The 23,993-nt window shown below is 37.2% G+C and overlaps 1 protein-coding gene across 1 annotated transcript in view; it reads right to left on the reverse strand.

Annotated features, from left to right (window-relative positions):
- Nucleotides 1–23,993, reverse strand: part of ARHGEF4 (Rho guanine nucleotide exchange factor 4) — a 200,728-nt gene that overhangs the window by 74,548 nt on the left and 102,187 nt on the right. The window contains exons 3-4 of the mRNA XM_032479252.1: nucleotides 20,807–21,103; nucleotides 11,008–11,134 (exon numbers count right to left, since the gene is read on the reverse strand). Coding sequence (XP_032335143.1) covers nucleotides 11,008–11,134; nucleotides 20,807–21,103 — 424 coding nt within the window. The remainder of the gene's footprint in view (nucleotides 1–11,007; nucleotides 11,135–20,806; nucleotides 21,104–23,993) is intronic.

Here is a 23,993-nt window from a genome sequence, read left to right on the forward strand (position 1 = left end):
TGGTGGGCATTTAAAGGCTGTTGGAGCACTTGCCACCTCAAGAAGACTTGTGATAGGATACGTTGGTCATGGAACAGATCAGATTGACACGAGGTCATGTGACAGCCTCAAGACAACTTCCACGAAGTAAGATGCTCTGTGAAACTCCCCACAGGTCCCTGCCCCACCGCGTGTCCCTCTTAGGTGTTAGTTTGGCTCCCAGAAACCCGAGGGCCTAACTGAAAGTTACATCCAAGGAGTTCAGCACACCATCTTCTGGCACAACTGCTTGATTTTATGTCTTAAGAGCTGTGGTCCTGGAAGCTGTAGACATCTTTTAAAATGGCAAAATATAACTAAAGACACCTTAGAATTACAATGGACACGATGAAGAGCATCCCAGCTAGGCAAGAGGATTTAAGGAGTGCACTTAAAGGAAGGGCTCCCATAACAAACCAGCAGAATGGGCTAACTTATTTTAATTGGTTTCCAGAAACCTCCGAAAGCCTTCAAAATTCCAAAATAGCTTCATTAAAATACTTGTTGGGAAATGCTAATGAAAAATTAAAGGCACACGAGGTACCTACAAACAAAACAAGACAAACACAGCAAGACTGATGTAATTTCTGCTGCTTCCCTGTATCCTCTTCCATTTGAGTGCTCATCCCAGTGACCCCTGTCTGTAGTGCCCAGTCCAGAGAGGACAGTAAAGTTTCATGTCCCCTCCTGTCCAAACCCAGACCCACTGGTTATTGATCCTTTCTCTCTCGGGGACAACTGTTACCTCCTGGTTTGTCATCACCTTAGTCTTTCTTTCTTTTGTCTATCTTTGGAAGTGGCGCTAAGATTTTGGGAGGATAATATTTTCTGCATCTTCTTTGAGAAAATCTCCTCAATCTTAGGGGCTGCTCAGTACTGCCAGAAATATTTACTGTTTGTTCCGGCCAAAACCTGACAAGATATTTGAAAGGATTTCAACTCTGTGATCAGAAATTTGGCTAAATAGGAAGCTGATGTTTAAAGCCTGATAGGAATTTTTCAGGCCCTCTCTCCTAAGCTAATTGCACCGAGAGAGAAAGGAAACCATTGCAGCATAGATGGATGGGTCTGACAGTCCTTTAATACAATTTAGGCAGCAACACAATTCTTTGAGAAATTAAAAACAGCTCTCCTTGTTTTACAAATCTACTGTTTACAGAACCAGAGGTGTGGGTCCAGAAATCCTTGTTAACCAACCCCAAAACCTCCCCTACTCATCTCTAAAGGCTTGTAAATATTGGCCTGAGGAAACCAAAGTCCTGGGAGGAACTTGCTTCTTTCTCTGTGCCTTTGAGCTGTAAATGTTAACTCTTCTACAGGCCGTTCTTTTAAAGCACAAACTTCAGAGGCTGTTCTTACCAGGAGAGTGAAAGGGGGAAAGGTCATTTGAATTTAGACAAATTAAAAATCACGTGGGGGGTGGGTATAGCGTAAGTGGTAGAGCGCATGCTCAGTATGCGTGAGGTCCCAGGTTAAATCCCCAGTACCACCATTAAAAAAAAAAAATGGACACCATAGTTTAAAAAAAAAAATCTTGTCATCTCTGCAAATATTAGTAGAAAAAGCTTTAACTATTTGAACTTACTCCAACTGTTCTTTTATAAACAGTGAATTTTACATTATCATACCTGTTTTGTGGCTGAAAATTTTAAATGGAGCTATGAGGTCTCTATTTGCATCTCTAAGTTTATACATACATGTGTGTGGGTGATGTGTGGTATTTTCAACCTCTATGTGGTATTACGAAATTAATTTGTAAAAAAGATCTATTCTATTGAGTTAAAAACAAACAAGCGCTGATATAAATCAAGGGTTGGGTATTTCTCAGAAATATAACAGAAACGAACCCAGCTACTCGTCAGGTTCATGTGATCTGAGAAGACATTCATTACTAAAGTTAAAGTTCAGAGGTTTAATTAAAGCAGACATGTTTTCAGGGTTATCAACATTGACCATTATGCAGATAACTTTCATTCTGCTAAGGTTTATTAGTCAAATTCATGTTATCTCTGTTACAAAATATGTCAACAATAATGAAAAAAACTTAGAATTTGTCTATTGCCTCATGAAGTTTTTGTGAGTAATGGAAACATAATTGTTGGGAGCAAATGATTTAGATAGATGTAAGTGGAATAAGAGTGTATATTTATAGATAAAGCTTCTAGCAATAATTCTATTTTATGATATGTGTCCTGAAAAATAGCTTCCAAATGCTTTTTGGTAACTTGAAACTTTAGAGTTTTGTTACTTTAAATGATAGAAATTCACTGAATATCTGAATCATCTCCAGATAAGATGAAACAGTGAAACATTAATTACCAGCCATAGATTTACCTAATTTAAGCTTCTTGTTACAGAGAAACTAAAGATATTTGGATCTCTTAGTAAACATGAGTCTGTTTTATTATGAAGAAGCATATGTTTTTAGAAATTATGAAATATATTAATAAATGTGCCAATCTAAAGAATGCTAGTCTAACAGTTTACAACTGCTTACTTAGTTTGCACTAGAAATTAAGGTTTCTAAGGGTTAAGAATTCTAGTTAATAGATGTAATTAAAGCTACTAGAAATAGTAAAGGGAACAATCCCATATGCAAGGAAAATATAATTTGTTTTTGACTAAGAAAGGTCTGAGCTATAAGGATGCATTTTTGTTAAGGGAAAAGTAAGTAAGTTTGTCCCCAAGTGAACACTGGTTGTTTCAAAGTGAGAAAGGGGAGAGTAACGGACAAATTAAATAGAAAGGTGGGACAAGAGAAAGAGAATTATACTGTGTGCAACCAAGCTGGTTAAAATTGGATAGATGTTGTAAGAGTATTAAAAATAAGGTTTCATGTCAGTACTTATGTAAAACTGAAAGTTAACTTTCTTTCCCTTGCTAAAAGCACAAAAGTTTTCCTGTACTATGAGCCTGCTCTTGTTAGTGTGAAAGGCTTTTTAAGTAATATCTGCTTAGAAAACAAATATTCTGTGTTTTATCAAAATTTCTTCCTGAGCTTTATCAGATCTTTGATTGGTTTTGCTCACAACCATGTAACCTTTTGGATCTGCCTTGAAATCTTTAATTGTCACTCTGGGAAAGTGGATAATTAAGTATCATTTCATAATTTCATATTATCATGATACATAATTATCTGATCCTGTTTAGTCAAGTGTTTTTCACACTTCTGATATTTTCGACAAACTTCCCAATATCAGATTCTAAATGAAGTCTTTTTGACCTCAAACTAACTTTGCAATTTTCAGGAGGGTCCCTGGAACATCTCAAAAGGTGTGTTCTCTCTCTTTATAAAAAGGGAGATGTTAAACTAATTAAGCTTATTTTATATATTAAACTATATGGAAGCATTGTCAAATAAGAAGTAAAGCCTTCTTTATGTTGTATATGTATAGATGTATGTTATAAGCATTCCAGAAACTGTGTGAAATTCCTGTAAGTCTAATATGTCCTGGTATAATATTGTCATAATTCCAGTTATCTTAAAATGTTGTACATCACGAAATAACTACATTTCGTTATCAAATGAACTCGAACTTTAAAGTCTGTCATTTACAGTTATTGTTTTATCAGATACTTTTGCAAAAGTGTTCCAGCAAAAGTGTTCCAGCAAAAGTTTAAGGAGATTCATGGAAAGGATTTCTGACAAGTACAGGCTTCTGATAACTTTAAGATCCTAAACCTGAACTCAGTAAGAATTTCCAGAATTAATGGGAAAACTGGATTCAGGCAGAACAAGAATTAGCAATGTAGGGCTGAATGAGCTGAGGAGGAGAACTATAATTTTTATGACTTCTTGTTTGAAGCATGGCTGCTTATTTACTTTTTTTCCCGAGGTTTAAGAAAACCTTTCAGATAAATGAGGAGCACCATTAACTGCACCAACATATGGATAATGGGAGTACCAGAGAGAGAAAGGAGAAGAAAAAATATTCAAATAAATAATAGTTGAAAACTTGCAAAATTTACTGAGAAACAAAACTTACATATTTTGCACAAATTTTAAGTAGGATTAATGGAGAGATACCCACAAACAGACACATCATACTAAAAATGCAAAAGACAAGGAGAAAACCCTGTAAGTAGCAAGAGGAAAATGATACCTAACCTCAGCTGACTTTTAAGCAGAAACTGTACAGGCCAGAGACAGTGGGATAACATTAAAAGTACTAAAAGAAAAAACAGTTCTCTCAATCAAGAGTCCTATATTTAGCAAAGCTATCTTTCCAAAACAAAAGCAAAATAGACTTTCTCGGATAAACTCTGAGAGAATTTGTTGTTAGCAGACCCAACTTACAAGAAATACCTAAGTTCTTCAGACTGAAAGCAAGTGACCCCAGATGATAATTCAAATACACATGAACAAAAATAGAACACTAGTAAAGGTAATTATGTAATTATAAAAGATAATATAAATTCCTATTTTCTCCTTTCTTCTCTTAATTGATTTTAAAAAAGTATATAAAATAGTATGTATATAATGTATTGTTAGGCCTACAACATAAAGAAATGCAATGTATGTGGAATATATCTGCTAATAATAGCACAGAGCAGGTAGGTGGGAGCAAAGCTGTAATGTCTAGGAAAATAATGGCAGTGGTAGAGTAATAACTTTAACAATGCATTGCTGGGTTTGTAATAGATATACTCTATATAACAATAATACCACAAAGGGGAGAAAAGGAATAGAGCTATAGAGCAATTATATTTTTATATGTTACTGGAATTAAGCTAGTATACATCTGAAGTTGATTCTGGTAAGTTAAGATATATATGTTAAACCCTAGAGCAACCATTAAAAAATACTCAAAAATATAGTGAAAGAATAATTAATTAAATTAAAATGCTACACTAGAAAATATTCACTCAATGCAAAAAAAAAAAAGTAATAAGGGGAAAAACAGAGGAATAGAAAAGATATAGAAAACAAAAAGTAAAATGGCAGATGTAAATCCAAATGTAGCAATAATAACACTAAATGTAAATGAATTAAACAATCCAGTCAAAAAAGTGTCAGGTGGATAAAAAATATAATCCACCTATATGTTGTCTATAGGAGATACATTTTAGATTCAAAGACACAAATAGGTTGAAAGTAAAACAATGGAAAGAGATATATCATGTAAACAGCAACCACAAAAAAATTGGAGTGGTTCTGCTGGTATCAGATAAAATGGACTTTAAAATAAACAAAACACATTAGTGATAAAGGAGGGCATTTTATAACAATAGAAGGGTCAATCCATCAGGAAGATATAATTACAAACATATATACACCTAATAACAAAGTGCCAAAACACATAAAGCAAAAACTGATAGAAATGAAGGGAAGAATAGATAATTCAGCAATGACAGCTGGACCTTTCAACACCTAACTTTAAACAGTGGATAGAACAACTAGACAGAGGTCAAGGAAATAGAAGACTTGAACAATATTATAAACCACTTGGACATAATAGTCATATATAGAACACACCACCCAACAACAACAGCATATACTTTTTTTATCAAGCACACATGTACACTCTTCAGGATAGACCACATGTTAGTCCATAAAACAAACTTCCATAAAATTTAAAGATGGGAATTACACTAAGTGTGTTCTTTGACCATAGTGGAGTGAAATTTGAAATCAATAACAAAATTTGGGAAACTCACAAATATGTGGAAATTAACAAACTCCTAAATAACTAATGGGTCCAAGAACAAACCAAAACAAAAATCAGAAAATACTTTGAGAAAAATGAAAATGAAGACAAAATATGCCAAAACTTATGAGAGACAGCTAAAGCAGTGCTCAGAGGGAAATTTATAGCTGTAAATACCTATATTAAGAAGGAAGAAAAGTCTCAAATCAACAACTGGATCTGAACCTGATGACACAAGAAAAAGAGGAGCAAAACTAAACCTAAAACAAGCATAAAGAAGAAACAATACAGATTATGACTTAATAGAGAAATGATAGAGAACAGAAATATAGAGAAATAGAGACTAGAGAAAAAATAGAGAAAATAAAAGAAACCAAAGGCTTGTTCTTAGGGAAGATCAACAAAGTGTGACAGACATTTAGCTGGTCTGACCGAGAGAGAAAAGGACTCATCACTAGAATCAGAAATGAAAGGTGGGGCATTGATTCTGACCTTGCAGAAATAAAAAGGATTATAAAAGAACACTACAAACAGTTGTACTAGTTAGATGACTTAGATGAAATGGACAATTTCTAGAAAAACATAAACAGCCAACACCTACTTAAGAGAAACAGACAATCTGAATAGATCTATAACAAGTGAAGAGACTGAATCAGTAATAACAAGACTGCCTACAAAGAAAAGCCCACACCTTGAATTGTTTCACCCCTGAATTCTACCAAACAGTTAAAAAAGAATGAATCCCAATTCTTCACAAACTATTGCGAAAAACAGAAGAGGAGGGAAGATTTCCCAACTTATTTTATGAAGCCAATAGCACCCTGACACCAAAACCAGACAAATACATTAAAATAAAGGAAAATTATAGATCAATATCTCTTATAAGTGTGGATGCAAAAATCTTCAACAAACTATTAGTAAACCAAATTTAGCAAGGTGTCAGGAAAATTACACATCTTGACCAGTCAGATTACCTCAGAAATGCAAGCATGGTTTAACATCTGAAAATCAATTGTAATGTAATGTAACACACCATATCAGAATAAAGAATAAAAGTTGCATGATTACCTCAATAGATGGGAAAAGTATTTGACAAAATCCAACAATCTCTCATTAAAAAAAAAAAAAGCTGGACAAACTAAGAATATAGAACTTTCTCTACCCAATAAAGGGCATCTATGAAAACCCACAGATAGCATCATTCTTAATGGTGAAGATGGGATGCTCTCCTCCTAAGATCAGGAACAGAGCAAAGATGTCCATTGTTCCCATTTTAACTCAACTGTACTGTACTGGAGACTCTAATTAGGGCAATTAGGCAAGGGGAAAAAAAAAGGCATCCAGATGGGAAAGGAAGAAGTAGCACTATCTCTGCTTATAGATGACAAGATCTTGTATGTAGAAAATCCTAAGGAATCCATTAAAAAAAAAAAAAAAAACAGAACTAATAGATGAGTTTTGCAAGGTTGCAGGATACAAGATCAATATGCAAAAGTCAATTGTATTTCTATGCACTCTCAATGACTAGTCTGAAAAATGCAATTAAGAAGACAATTTTATTCACAAAGCATCAAAAAGATGTAAAATACTTAGGAATGAATTTTTCAAAGGAAGTATAAACTTGTATTCTGAAAATGTAATGTTGTTGAAAGAAATGAAAGAAGATCTAAATAAATGGGGAAAAACCGTATGTTCATGGATCAGAAAACTCAACATTATTAAGATGACAGTGCTCCCCAAACTCATTTATAGATTCAGTATAATCCTCATCAGAATCTCAACTGAAAATTGTGTAGAAATTGACAACCTGATTCTAAAAATCATCTGGACTTGCAAGGGACTCAGAACAGCTAAGACATTTCCCCCAAAAGAAAACGAAAGTAGGCAGACCCCACTTCCTGATTTTGAAACTTACTACAAACTAATGGTACATCTTCATGATTTTGGATTTGGCAGAAGACTCTTAGATACGACACCAAAAGCAGGACCAACAAAAGAAAATATAGATTAAATGAATTCATCAAAGTTTTAAAACTTTTGTGCTTCAAGGGATACCACTGAGAAAGTGAAATACCGATGCACAGAATTGGAGAAAATATTTGTAAATCATGTATCTGATAAGGGACTTGTATCCTGCACTTAAACACTTGTAACTCAATAAAAAAGACAAAGATCCCAGTTTTAAAAGTGAGAAAAGGATTTGAATAGACAGCTTATTCAAAGAAGATATACAGATGGCCAATAAACTCATGAAAAGGAAAATGCAAATTGAAAACACAGTGAGATACCACTTTAACCCACTAGTTTGACTAGCATCAGAAAGTCTGACCACAAGTGTTGGTAAGGATGTGGATGTTGGAGAAATTACACTGGTGGAGGGAACATAAGATGGTGCAGCTGCTTTGGAAAATAGTTTAGCAGTTCCTCAAGTGATTCAACATAGAGTTAACGCCTGACCTGACAGTCTACTACCAGGTATATGAGTGAAATGTCTTCACTAAAAGTTGTACATGAATGTTCACAGCAGCATTATTCATAATAGCCAAAACATGGAGAAAATCCAAATGTCCATCAATGGATGAATGGTTAAGCAAATTGTGCTATATCCATGCAATGGAATATTATTTGGTTATCAAGAGGAATGAAACATGATGACAGGGATGAACCCTGAAAACATTATTCTAAGCAAAAGAAGCCGGTCACAAAAGACCGGTCCTTTATGATTCTACTCATGGAAATCTAGACTAGGGGAGTCAGCCACCAATCAGCCACAAGGTACAATAAACATAAAATTGGCTTGAAGAAAGAAGTGACCTAGAGCTTTGAAATAATTATACAACCAGAGGGAAATTCCTGGTAAAATCCTACAAACCCTTGCTAAGTCACAGGCATGGGTTCTGGAGGGTGCAGAGGGCTTCACATGATGCTGTGTGTGGCCACTGTGCTGGGGGCTCACAAGTCATAACCGGCCTCTGCTGGCCCCACTCAGAGAGGAGTGGGTGTGGTGGAGTTTATCCTGGGCACCAACTTGCAGGGCAGAGGGTAGCATGCTCCCACATCAGGCTGATTCTTGGCTACTCCACCAAACATGGAGAAGAAGTGCTGGAGAGAGGCAGAGTTCACACTGGGACCACTTAAGCTCCCTGCAAGGTGCCTGAACCCGTGGTACATGTTACAGGAAAGCTTAATTTTTCACTTCCTGCTTCAGCTGTGCTTGAAGGATTTTAAGAGGAACCTGTAACAATCTCTGAAAGCATGTTGTCTCCAGTGCTACCTGACAACAAGCCATTGCTGGGGAAGAACTGATGTCTGTAAAGATAAGCCGATAGAGAAATTTCACCTATTAAAAAAAACCACCGTTAAAGAAAAACATACAGATTTGGAAATGAATTTATAAAATATGAACAGGAAATTTTAACATCAACAAAACTGCAGTGTGCAAATGTCAACAGTAACGTGAGATTTAAGCAACATGACTACATATTAGTATTCAAAAATTTGTGAGCTTTTTAATATGTGGTCCCTTTAAGATCTATCTTTACATTCTATTGATTTCAACTTAAAAAATTAGAACTAAAAAAATAAAATGTGAACAGGGGAAAACATCACAAAATTTCCAACTTTCAAGAGGACATTGGAGAGGGGAGGGTATAGCTCAATAGTAGAGCACGTGCTTAGCATGCACGAGGTCCTGGGTTCAATCCCTGGTACCACCATTAAAAAAATAAATGAGGATATTGGAAAGACTATATGGAGATTAAAAACGTAATCACTGAATCACAAATCCCAATGAAGGCAATGAACAGCAGGTGAGGTAAAACCAGAAAAACAAAGCAGAAGATAAAAACTGAGAAATTCTCCCAGAACTGAGGAGAAAAGGGTAAAATAATGAAAATGATGCAAGGTTCCGGGGATAGAACCTGGAAATACAATTTGTAGAAAGAAACCCCACAGTTTGGAATAGAACAGTTGGAGCAGAAGCAATAATTAAAAGAAAAAGAGAGCTTTTCTAAGCTAAATACAGAGACCCAAGCTAGCCCCTCATAGTAATCTGTATAAATAGGAATATGTGATTATTAAGCTTGAATTTGTAAGAAGGTTCTAACAGAAAAACCAAAACCAGCTTTGAGGATTATCCCTGGAAAAATGAAGAGCTTCTATTAGAAATATCTTTTCCCTTGAAAGGATTTTTTTCCACAGTTGTCAGACACCTTTTCGTGACTTGGCTTACTGTGAACTGGAGATGACAGCCTCATGTGGGGAGAGTAAAAGTTCACTGCCTAATGCGGCTTTAGCACAGATATTTGCTAATGGACAATCCTGGCTGCCAGCTAATCTGAGTAGCCAGCTCCCCCAGGACCTGCTCCCCATACGCACTGAGTCAGGTCGAGAGTTCAGGACTCACGTCTGCATCAGGCCTGAGTCCTCAGCACAGTGTAAGCCACCCTCTGATGATCACGGCTCCGCCACCACCCCCCTGTAACATCTTTTGCTGACTTCATTAGGACCAAACTACAGACATCCTTGAATGCCAGCCCTGTCCCTATTCCCAAGCTGGACAAAGTACCCATTTGACAGGTGGAGCTATTTTGTTCCTTCAGCCCTGTCTAGGCCTTTTTATTCTTCCTTATCCTTTTCAAACACCAGGTTTGGCCTTTTCCTTCAGCCAGCAGGATGCCTTTAAACCACAAGGTTGCTGTCTCACATAAACTTTACCTGCTCAAGACCTGAGACCCACATCTGTCCTTGCACCAGGAGCCCTTGGCCATTTTCATCATGTCCAGCCCCTCCTGGGCCAGGTCCAGGAAAGGTGGTGCATAAGGAGGCCCCATCCTGGCTCACATTGGGACCCAGCTTCTTACTGGCACAAAAATCAGCCCTTTTAGGGACAAATATGTGATGTGATGCTGTTTGCCATAGTTTTGGGAAAGGCACTCCGAGAAACTGCATTAAAACTCAAGGAAGAGGCTTGTCCCTTAAAAGGGAAGGCACCCGAGTCTCATCACTAGATTAAAGCCAACTCTCTCTGTAATTGTTTCTTCTGCAAGTTATATCCTACTGTAAGACTCAAAGGATGGTCGGTAGTTCTGCTCAAAATAAATGAATGGAGCCAGGTTTAGGGATAAAATAATGGAATATTTCCCAAACCAAGAATTCCCTTCATCTGGGTGCTGGGGACCTCTTCCTAATTGAAGGGATAAAAGACAATAGTTTATCTCTCACACATTCAAGCTACTTCTGCCAGACAAGGAACCACAGCTGTCAGCAACATGCTCACCTGTCTTGTCCTTCTTGCCAGGACACCAGAGTGTGAAACAAAACAGAGGGGCATGGAACTCACCAATGTCAGGTGGGTGCTCTGGCCAGCCCACGCGGTCCAGTCCTGTCGGGGCACTCTGGGAGAATGGATGGCTTCTTCTAGGGGGATTCAAAGACTCTGGAGAGGTAACGGTCATCTTCCTCCAACACTGGGAGAGACGGAAAGAGGCAGAGAGTAAATGAAGGAAAAGAGATGATGTATTGTCATTGCTGCATTCTAATTTTTCTAATTGCCCAGGACTTTTGCTGTGAGCCAAGCACACAGCCAAAATGCACACAGCTCCAGGAGGTGCCATTCACTCCAAAATCCGTGGAAAAAACAAAAGGCTGCTATTGGAGTCAGTAGTCTGCAAACTTTATGGCCATATGTGGCAACTGGGGCAGAACAGGCTGTCATTCAACCGTGTGAAATGAGGACTGTCAAGAAGGTCTTCAAACCCCCAAATTACCCCAGCTGGTCGTCCACACAGCCTGACATTTCTCCCAAAGCAAGACTTCATTTTAGCTATATCCTTGTAGGAGTGCTTAATTCAAATGCAACCCATGAAGTCCCTGACACCTCATAACTATAAGACAGCTCTTATCCTTCACATAGTAAGGGCCAGTGTTGCATGCGTCTTGGGAGGGCAAGGATATTGGTCCTTTGTTTGTTATCCTATTGTCCAGAAATAAACTTGGTCCCTCCAGATTTTGTCCACTTTATAAAGTTATTGAACTTACTTAAAAATTATGGTAGGTATTCAAATAAATGTTCCACTTTCTTTGTATTCCACACAATTAAGAAAAAAGTGCTTAGAGAATTCTTTGCTTGGTTTCTGGAAACATAAATACACAAACAAGGATTAAATGGAGTATGATACCTGACTCCACCTCTTCCATTTAAATGCAACTAAAAACCTTGGACAGATGTATAAATCAGTTACCCCGAAACTCTGAAAGTCAATGGTAGCAGGTGCGTTGGGGAAGGAAACTAGTATTTGAAGTTACACTAATCCTGTGGTGAGTTTCCTTTTGGTGGCATCCTCTGGCATGAGCTCAGTAGCAGCCTGAAATTGGGTGTGGACAAAAAATACTACAAAAGAAGCCCTCTCTCATCTAAAGAGACGGGAAAGGGGCCCCTAAGGGTATGAATAACTGGGGGAAATCCTCTACATTGTCATTTCCTCTCATCCCAGACTCCCAGGAAACCCCATTATACTATGGCAGTGATGGCCAGGCAGGGACCTAAAACTCTGAGGGAGGGAATTCTTTATGACCAGGGGAACTGTAGTCCCAAGAGCACAGGGGAGAATTCCTGTTTCCTTTTTCTTTTCTCTGTCTTCCTGTCACTTGGCTCCAGAGGCAGACGTAGTTGCAGGAAGTGTATGGCAGAGTAGGCAAATGAAAGCCTTGCTTTCTAGCAAAAAGACCAGGAAGGGGGGACTCCTGGAAGCCAAGAACTGCTGGAAGAATGCAGAAATGAGATCAAGTAAATGATACCATAAAGTTGTTTATGAACTCCTGGACTAATGCCCAAACTGTGCCTGGGTGGATCTGACCCTAAACTAAAGTCTTTGAGAACCCAGTTATGGAGCAGAACATTTTACAGGTCCCAGACTGGCCACTGGGTGAGCCACATTATCCAAGTAGCACTGAAAACACCTTGAAAACTGAACTGACATAAGAAACATAGCCCCTGAAGGCCAGTTAGAACTGGTAGCCTAAACTGGATCTGAAAAAAATTATCATTCTCCATAGGAACTAAACAAGACCCAGAATCTCATAATATTCAAAATGCCGAAGATATAATCCAAAATTATTTAATATACAAAGAACTATGAAAATCTCAGTAAATTATGAGGGAAAGACATCAACAGATCCCAGCACCAAGATGACAATACTGTTGGGATAATAAACTGATTTTTAAGAAGCTCATGTAACTGTGCTCTAAGAAGTAAGGGTGAACACTCTTGAAATGAAAGGAAAATAACAGTAGGGAAATAGATACAAAAAAGAATAAAATGGAAACATTAGAGCTGCAAAATATAATCACTAAAATTAAAATTTTACATGGGTGGACACTGAAGACATTATGTTGAGTGAAATAAGTCAAACTGAGAAAGACTATGATCTCACATGTATGTGAAATATTTTTTAAAAAGCCAAGCTAATAGGTACAGAGAATAGATTGGTACTTGTCAGAGGCAGGGGTTGGTGGGTAGGCAAAATGGGTGGATGGAGTCAAAAGATACAAACTTCCAGTTATAAAATAAGTAAGTCATCGGATTAAGGTGCAGCATGGCAACTATAGTTAATAATACTGTATTATGTAACAGACATAAAAAGAGAAATTGAAAATGATAAAAAAAAAAATACGGGGCTTTAACAGCCCACTTACATTAATGGACAGATTCTCAAACAGAAAGTCAATAAGGAAACAGTGACCTTAACTGACACAATAGGCCAGTTGGAGTTATAGATATTTAGAAGGCATTCCATCCCCAAACAGCAGAATACATATTCTTTTCAGTATTCTCTAGAGTAGATCACATGCTAGTCCACAAAAAAGTCTCAACAAATTTAAGAGGATAGAAACTATATCAAGCATCTTCTCAGACCATAATGGTATAAAAGTAGAAATCTATTACAGGAAGAAAAATGGAAAAAGCACAAACACACAGAGACTAAACAACATGCTACTAAAAACCCAATGAGTCAATAAAGAAATCAAAGAGGAACTCAGAAAATACCTGAGGACAAAGGAAAGTAAAAACACAACCTTCCAAAATCTTGGGACATAGCAAAAGCAGTTCTAAGAGAGATGTTTATAGTAATATAGGCCTACCTCAAAAAACAAGAAAAATCTTAAAGAAACAATGAAACAACCTTATCTTTCTTCTAAAGAAATTAGAAAAATAAGAACAAAGTCAGCAGAAGGAAGAAAATAATAAAGATCAACATGGAGATCAAGGAAAAAAAAGATGAAGAAGAAGAAAAGAAAAAAACAAAAGACCAATGAAACCAAGAGCTGGTTTTTTGTGAAAAGATAGACAAAATTGATAAGCCTTTAGCCAGGCTCATTAAGAAAAAAAGATAGAGGACCCAAATAAATAAAATTAGAAATGAAAGAGGAGAAGTTACAACCAATATCATAGAAATACAAAGAATCATAAGAGAATACTATGAACAGCTTCACACTAACAAACTGGACAACCTAGAAGAAATGGTTAAATTCCTAGATACATACAATCTTTCAAGGCTGAATTAGGAAGAAAGAGATAATCTAAACTGACTGATTACTAGTATTGAAATTGTTTGAGTAATCAAAAAACACCCAACATACAAAAGTCCCAAACCAGAAGGCTTCCCAGGGGAATTCTATCAAACATTTAAAGAAGAGTTAATACCTATCCTTCTCAAACTATTCCAAACAATTAAAGAGGAGCAAACACTCAATTGTCATTCTACAGGGCCAGCATTACCCTGATAACAAAACCAAAGATACTACAGAAGAAGAAAAAAAATTACAGGTTGATATCTCTGATGAATGTAGATACAGAAATCCTCAACAAAATATTAACAAATCAAATTCAACATTACATAGTGGGTCATACACCACAATCAAGTGGGGTTTATCCCAGGGATGCAAGGACGGTTCAATATCTGCAAATCCATCAATGTGATACATCACATTAACAAAATGATGGATAAGGGGATCAGTCAAGATGGCAGAGTAGGAGGACATGGAACTCAGATCCCTACATGAACACATCAAAAATACATCTACACATGGAACAATTCTCACTGAAAACTTACTGGAAATTAGCAGAAAGACTCCTGTACAACCAAGGCTTTAAGAAAGAACAAAAGGAAGAATAAAAATCACATAATCACCTCAATACATGCAGAAAGAGCTTTTGACAGAATTCAACATCCATTGATGGTAAAACTCTCAGTAACGTTGGTATAGAGGGAAATTGCTCAAAGTAGTAATGGCCATTTATGGCAAACCCACAGCTGACATCATACTCAATAGGGAAAATTCGAAACTCTTCCTGTAAGATCGGAAACAAGATAAGGGTGCCCACTCTCACCATTTCTATTTAACATACTATTGAAAGTCCCAGCCATAGCAGTCAGACAAGAAGAAGAAATAAAAGGCATTCAAATTGGAAGAGAAGAAGTAAAACTCACTATTTTCAGATGACATGATACTCTGTATAGAAAACCTTAAGATCTCCACCAAAAAACTATTAGAGCTAATAAATGAATTCAGTAAAGTTGCAGGATACAAGATTAATATACAGAAATCTGTTGCTTTTCTATACACTGGTAACGAATTATCAGAAAGAGAAAGCAAGAAAACAATCACATTTACAATTGTACCAAAAAGAATAATATACCTAGGAATAAATTTAACCAAGGAGATGAAAGACCTGTACTGTGAAAACTATAAGACATTGATAAAGGAAACTGGAGATGATTCAAGCAAATGGAAATACATCCCATATTCATGAACTGGAAGAATTAATATTGTTAAAATACCTAACCACCCAAATCAATCTACAGAATTAATGTAATGCCTATCAAATACCTATAACATTTTTTTCACAGAACAAGAATAAATAAATAATCCTATAATTTGTATGGAATGACAAAAAAAAAAAAAAAAAACAAATAACCAAAGCAATCTTGAGAAAAAAGAACAAAGCTGGAGGTATCATGCTCTCTGACTTCACATTATACTGCAAAGTTACAGTAATCAAAACAGTATGGTACTGGCATAAAAACAGACACATAGATCAATGGAACAGAATAGACAGCCCAGAAATAAACCCACATACATATGGTCAGTTAATCTATGACAAAGGAGGTAAGAATATACAATGGGGAAGAAAACAGTCCCTTCAATAAGTGGTGCTGGGAAAACTGGACAGCTGCATGTAAAAGAATTAAATTAGAACACTTCCTCACACCATATACAAAAATAAACTCAAGATGGATTAAAGACCTAAATATGACTGAAAACCATAGAACTCCCTGAAGAAAAATGATAATTCAAAAAGATATATGCACCCCAACGTTCATAATAGTGTTATTTAAAATAGCCAAGATATGGAAGTAACCTAAGTAGCAGAGATGAATGGATAAAGATGTATTTCCATATATATATATATATAATATATATATATATATAAAATGGAATAATACTGAGCCATAAAAAGGAATTAAATCTTGCCACTTGCAACAACATGGATGGACCTGGAGGGTATTATTCTTAGTGAAATAAGTCAGACAGAGAAAGATGGATATTGCATATTTTCACTTCTATGTGGGATCTAAAAAATAAAACAAAGGAATGAATATAAGTAAACAGAAACAGATTCACAGATACAGAGAATAAACTAGTGATTACCAGTGGGGAGAGGGGTTGGAGGGGCAAGATAGGGGAAAGAGAATTAAGATGTACAAACTACTAGGTATAAAATAAATAAGGTATAAGGAGGTACATATGTGGAATCTAAAAAAAGAAAAAGAAGACACTAATGAACCCATCTGAAAAATAGAAACAGACTCACAGACATAGTAAACAATCTTATGGTTACCAGTGGGGAAGGGAGTGGGAAGGGATAAATTGGGAGTTTGAGATTTGCAAATATTAACTGCTATATATAAAAATACATAAAAAACAAATTCCTTATATATAGCACAGTGAACTATATTCAGTATCTTATAGTAACATTTAATGAAAAAGAATATGAAAATGAATATATGTATGCATATGTATGACTGAAGCATTATGCTGTACACCAGAAATTGACACACTGTAACTGACTATACCTCAATTATAAAAAAGATACAAGAAGATAGTGTACAGTACACAGAATATAATCAATATTTTATAATAACTTTATATGAAGTAAGATCTATAAAAGTATTGAATCACTATGTTGTATTCTTGAAACTAACATAATATTGTAAGTCAATTGTACTTCCAAAAAATGTGTGTACAGAAAACACAAGACAACTGTATTTTAATAGCGGGGATGGGAAATAAGATTACTACAGTGCATTAGAAGTGGTAAAATGCTGACAGGAGTAGTCTGTGATAAATTATGCATTTATGTAATACTTTTAGCAACCACTAAGAAAACCATACAAAACAATACATTCAAAAATACCATAAACAAATTACGCTGGAATCCTAAAAACTGTTCATGTAACTGACAGAAAAAAGTATTGAGAAACAGAAGAAACAATCAGAAAACAAATAATAAAATGGCAGACTTAAGCCCTAACACAATAATTTCAAATGTTAATAGTCAAAATACACCAATTAAAAGACAAAGGTGAGCAGAGTGGATAATATGAAAAGATCCATCAATGCTACCTATAAGAAATCCACTTCAGATCAATGACAGGTTGAAAGTAAAAGGAAGAAAAAAGGTATACCATGTAAACATTAACAAAAAAAAAAGAAGTGGTTATATTAATATCAAATTAGACTTCAGAGCAAAGAAAACCAATTTCACACAATCTATTGAAGAATATAGTAAAGAAGAGAATATTTCCCAATTCAATTTATGTGGTCCACATTATGCCGATACCAAAACTATAGAAAGATAGTACAAAAATGAAAACCCCAGCTCAATATCTCTCATGAGCTTAGATGCAAAAGAACTCAACAAAATGTTAGCAAATTCATCCAGGAATGAGTAAAAATTATTCATTCCATGTATACTGCATAACCAAGTGGGATTTATTCCAGGTATACAAGACTGATTCAATATACCAACAATTGATTAATAATATAATCTACCATATCAAGAGGCTAAAGAAGAAAATAAAATGATCACGTCAATTGACAACAGAAAAAGCTTTTGAAAAAAATCCGACACACATTCATGATTCTCAGCCAACTAGGCATAGAGGGAAAATTCCTCAACTTGAGAAAGGAATTTTATAAGAACCCTACAGCTAACATCATACTTAATAGTGGAAGATTGTGACTAATTCTATTAAGACATTGAATAAGACAAGGATATCCACTTTTTCCACTCTTATTCAACACAGTACTGGAATTCCTAGCCATTGCAATAAGGCAAGGGGAAAAAAACATACAAATTAGAAAGGAAAAGATAAAACTGTCCCCAACTGCAGATGATACAACTGTGTACGCAGAACATCCCAAGGAATCTTTAAAAAAAATTCCTGGAACCAGTAAGTGAATTCATCTGGGTCACAGGATATAATATCAACACATAAAAATCCATAGTATTTCAATGTACTAAAAATCAAGTTGTTTAGAACATAATGCCATTTATAATAATTCCTAAGAAAATCAAATACAAAAGTATAAAATTTTTAAATGTGCAGGATCTATATCTTATATATAGAACTTTCTAAATAATACACAAAAATATACTCTTAGAGCTAATAAACAAATTCAGCACATTTTCAGGGTACAAGATCAATACACAAATATCCATTGTAATTCTATACACTAGCAATGAACAATCCAAAAATGAAATTAACAAAACAATTCTATTTGCAATACCATCAAAAGAATAAAATACTTAGGAAACATTTTAGCCAATGATATTTTAAGATTTGTACAGTGAAAACTACAAAACGTTGTTAAAAGCAGTGTTTTTAGATGTTTAGAAACACCTAAAAAATGGAACAACACTCTGTATCCATGGATTCAAAGATTTAATATTGTTAAGAAGACAATACTTTCCAGAGTGATCTATAGATTCAGTATAATCCTATCAAAATCCCAATGGCCTCTCTTTTTTTTTCAAGAAATAAAACCTAAGCTTTATTTGGAATTGCAAGATTAACAAATAGCCAAAATAATCTTGAAAAATAACAAAGAGGACTCATACATCCCAACTTCAAAACTTAATACAAAGCTACAATAATTAAAAGTGTGATACTGATCTAAGGATAGATTATAAAGACCAACAGAATAGAATTGAGAGTCCAGAAATAAACCTATACATCTAAGGTCATTTAATTTTTTAGGAAGGTGCCAAGATCATTCAATGAGGGAAAGAAGTGTCTCTTTAACAGAGATGGTGCTGGAGCAACAAGATATTCACATGGAAAAGTTCAAAGTTGGACCTCTACCGCCCACAAAACACAAAAATTCAAAGTGAATTTAAAAAAAAAACCTAAGTGTAAGAACAAAAGGTATAAAAACTCATAGAAGAAAGCACAAAAGTAAATTTTCATGACCTTGGATTTGACAGTGGACTCCTAGGCATTACAGTAATTTCATAAACAACAAAATTAAAAATAGGTAAATTGACTTACATCAAAATTAAATACTTTTGTGCAGCAGTAGACACTATCAAGAATGTGAAAGGCAACCTACAGGTAGGAGAAAATATTTGTAAATCACTTATTTGATAGGGGTCTAGTATTCGCATATATAAAGAACTCCTACAACTGAGCAACAAAAAGACAAACAACCTAATTAAAAAGTGGGCAAAGGACTTGAATAGACGTGTCTCCAAAAAAGATATACAAATGGCCAACAAACATATGAAAATATGCTCAGCATTAGTCTCCAGGAAAATGCAAATCAAACCTCAGTGAGGTACATTCTGACCCACTAAGATGGTGTTTAAACAGAACAACACAAAGAACAATGTAAAATGGTGTAGAAAACAGTCTGGTAGTTCCTCAGAAAGTTAAGCATAGAATACCAACAAATTCCACTCCTATGTATATACCCAAAAGAATGGAAACATGTATTCAAACAAAAGCTCATACACAAATATTACTGACAGCACTATTTACAACAGCCAAAAGGTGGAGATGACCCAAATGTCTATCAATGGATGAATGGATAACAAAACATATCCATACAGTAGAATATTAGTCATAAAAAGGAATAAAGTGTTGCTGTATGCTACCACACAGATGGACTCCCAAAACGTTATGCTATGTGAAAGAAGCCAGGCACAAAAGTTTATATATTGTAATTCCATTTACCTGAAATCTCCAGAATAGATAAACCCATAGGGATGGAAAGCAGATTAGTGCTCGCCAGGGTCAGGGGAGGGGAAATGGGAGGTGACTGCTTAATGGCTATGAAGTTTCCTTTTGAGATGATGAGAATGACTTGGAACTAGACAGAGTGATGCCTGCAGAATCTTGTGAATCTACTAAATGCCACTGCATTGTACACTCTGACATGGTCAATTTTATGTTATGTGAATTTCACCTCAGTAGCATCAAGTGGGTATTCAGGGGCGAGGGGAGGCTCAGGGATGTGTACTTCACGAATATTTGATAATAAAAATATTGCCACTTTATAAAGGGAAAGACCAAGAAATAGAGTCAGGGGCTGGGTAAAAGGTATCCTTCATAAACTATTAAGTCATTGTTAAACAGCTGACAGTTTCATGCAAAAATCATGGTGTCAAAATGTCCCTAGAGACAAAACCTAATTCTTTTTATACAATTTTGCTTAATTAATTTAATCATGATTGTTATATCAGAATGCCATGCACCTTTATGAGTATGAGAGCACATGCTGTCCAGGATCTAACAACAGTGACTGACACAGAGGAGGTCCCCCCTAAATGGTCATTACTATGGAAGGGGCTTGAGGACAGACTCCAATTCTTCAGTTCTGCTCCCCTGCCTTGCACAGGGCTGGATGCAGGCAGAGACACACTGCAGAGACAAGGGGGACACATCACTGTGAAGTGTGTCTCCTGCAGGCTGTCCTGGGGCAGAGGCGGGGGAGGGGCAGGAAGGGAAAGCAGCTGCATTGGAAGAGTGGGTGCCTGGCCAAGTCGGATGATGATGGTGTGTGAGTAGCTTACTTGGACTCTGTCTTTATGTGCGTGCATCTTCCTTTCGACCTGCGCCTGCTTCTTCAACCTCCTCCTCTGCGTCTTCTCCAGCCACAGGTCATCTAAACTGACGTGTGAGTGCTGAAGGAGGCTCCGGGGTGGTGAAGGAGTCTCTCCGGGGACGTCCTCTGCAGAGACGAAGGGGAGAGTCCAAGTCCCCATCCCAGGGGGCGAGAGCAGCCTCGGAGCTGGCTCCATGTGAGAAGCTTTCTGGTTGTGGGAGCAACGGGGCGTCTTGCCTGGCTGTTTTTCCCCCGGCATGTGGTCCTAGAGAACAGAAAGGAGGATGTGTCAGCTGACCACACAGTGACCTTCCCCTGTTCAGTTTCTTTTGGGTACGATCCCATGTTTTTTGGTTAATCCCCAACATACAGATTCCATTGAAATACTTTGTTCACAGTAATTTCGGAAAATGTGAAGATCAGGAACAAAACAAATCTAGTTTCTGTAAAAACCTCTTTCAAATATTTCAAAAAATCAAGTCTTCTACGTTGATAAAAGAACAAGGTCTGGAAAGTAACTACTGAACTTGGCACACTCACTAGAAAGACTTTTTAAGGGTCAGTGGTTGGAGCAGAAAGCTCTTGCTTCAACAATACCCCTGAGAACAGAAACACTTATTCTTTCTTGGCACAGACATTAACTAGATGTGTACACACTGCACCTTGGCTCTGCTGCCATCACTTCGTCCCAGTTGCTGTTACTCACTCAGGCATCCTAACTGACTTTCAAAGTAAAAGCTGTCCCCACTGACAGGACGCTTCGCCTTGGTGTTGCGCGACCACCTCTCTGTGCTTTGAAATCAACCCATCCCGCTGGGAGCACGTGTTCTTCGGATCTGACGCCGCCCACCCTAGTCCCACCCCGGTGGACACCCCTTTCACAGCCCCTCTTTGGAATGTCACCTCCAAGCACTTTGTGTGTACTGTTTGGTGGAAACAAAGGTGAAATCTCTTTTAACTGTTTCAAGCGTCTGCCTTAAAAAATGTAGACATACATACATGTATGTACATACACACATAAGGAGAAAGAGAAGACGGCAGAGGACAGGAAGGAGGGGAGGTATCATTACTGCATAATGGCTTTGGTGTGCAGCCTGGGAACTGGGACTTTTCAGAGCTTGCCAGGTGGTTCTAATATGGAGCCAAGGTTGAGAGTCACTGTGTATTTTATTGGCACCCAAATATTGCTCTGAGTTTAAAAAGTACTTTTACTTAGTCCTCTCCCCTCAACTCCACTGTGAAACAGCTTTATATTATGGATATATTGTTATCCATAATATTATAGTATATAGTATGCTATCATATGGCATAGTAATATATTAACCATATCCTATAAATATGGTAATAAAAACTTGGCTTAAGTGATTGCTTGAGTTCACATAGCTGTGAGTGTCATTACACAGTTGACCCTTGAACAACATGGGTTAGAACTGCATGGGTCCACTTATATGCACAGTTTTTTCAATAGTAAATACCACAGTATTACATGATCCAAGGATGGCTGAATCCCTGGATGTGGAACTGTGAATGTGCAGGGCTGATGGTTAAGCTTTCCTTGGCTTTTCCACCTCACAGAGGGTGGGCGCCCCTTGCCCCCACATTGTTCAGGGTAGCTCTGAGTTCTTCTGATTTTAAACCCCATGTCCTTTCATGATTCCACATTGTATAAATTCTACATTTGCTTTGTAGGTGGAAATAACATCTCCATAACTAAGCAAGGACCACGCCTCAGACTCTGTTGTAACTCTCAAAATCTCCACCCCCGCCCCCGTCCCAGGGGATAGATGGTAACTGAGCACATCTTTATGCAAGACTCCATGTTATGCATTTTATGCACATGACATAAGGAAACTGCCTCCGAAAGCTTTCAGTGAGTAAATGCCATGAAGCCGTTGGTAAGGAAGCCAAGCCACCCTCACGCTGGGGCTTCCAGACAAACGCTGCTTACTGGCACCAGACACAAGCTCACTTATTTTCAAACCAAAAGAAAACTTGTACTTTTCCAATACACCATCCCCTAGCCTTCTACCAGCTCGTGCCCGAGCTGTTGGCTGGGACCCCTTGATGCCCTCCCTCAGTGATGCTTTTAACCTCAACTTCTGCTTTATTGGAATTTTAGAACATTATCATTTCCATAGCTTGGTTATGGGCCTTTAGAGAGAATTCTGGTTGAAGACTGGTGTCCTAAGTGCAAAATTTTGCTTTTTTTCCCTCATATGCTTAATAGAAAAGAGTCAGCTCCCTTCCCATCCCTGATCCCATCCTGGAGGTGTTACTAGGGTCACATATCCATGTACTCACCAAGGAGCTTTGATTTGCTCAGGAAGAAAGGTCTTTATTCTGAGGCCATTAATTAGAGCAGGATTTTTTAAAGTGTGGTCCCAGCAGCACCCAGTATGGTGGGCAACCTCTAAGATGGCCTCCAAAGCCTTCACCACCTTGACAGAGGCCCTCGTATGAGCCCCTCCCCTTGAGTGTGGTCTGGACTTAGTGACTCTTAGTGGCACTTCTAATGAACAGACTATGGCAGACGTGATGAGATGTCACTTCCAAGATTAGGTTATAAAAAGGCTGTGGCTCCCATCTGGGGGCGGCTCTCATGGGTTCCTTGCTTGGGAAGGAGCCACAGGACATACTGTGAACAAGGCCTGCGAGAGGCTCCAGCCAACAGCCAGCAGGGATCTGAGGGCTGTCAACAGCCACCTGAGTGAGCATGGAAACAAGACATCCCATGGTCCAGCTTTGAGCTGAGCACAGTCCCTGCCAACACTGTGACTACAGCCTTGTGAGAGTCCATAAGCCAAAGCTTAGCCAGCTGGTTCTGTAGCAGTAGATGACTCATACACCTGGGAACTTGCTAGAAACGCAGATATTCAAGGATCATCAATACAACGGAATACTACTCAGCCATAAAAAACAATAAAATAATGCCATTTGCAGCAACATGGATGGACCTGAACATCATCATTCTAAGTGAAGCCAGAAAGAGAAAGAAAAGTACCATATATCACTCATATGTGGAATCAAAAAAAAAAAAGAAAAAAAGAGGACACTAATGAACTCATCTACAAAATAGAAACAGACATAGTAAACAATCTTATGGTTACCAGGGGAAAGGAGGTGGGAAGGGATAAATTTGGGAGTTTGAGGTTTGC

Source organism: Camelus ferus, chromosome 5, assembly GCF_009834535.1.
Source record: "Camelus ferus isolate YT-003-E chromosome 5, BCGSAC_Cfer_1.0, whole genome shotgun sequence".
Classification (NCBI taxonomy): domain Eukaryota; kingdom Metazoa; phylum Chordata; class Mammalia; order Artiodactyla; family Camelidae; genus Camelus; species Camelus ferus.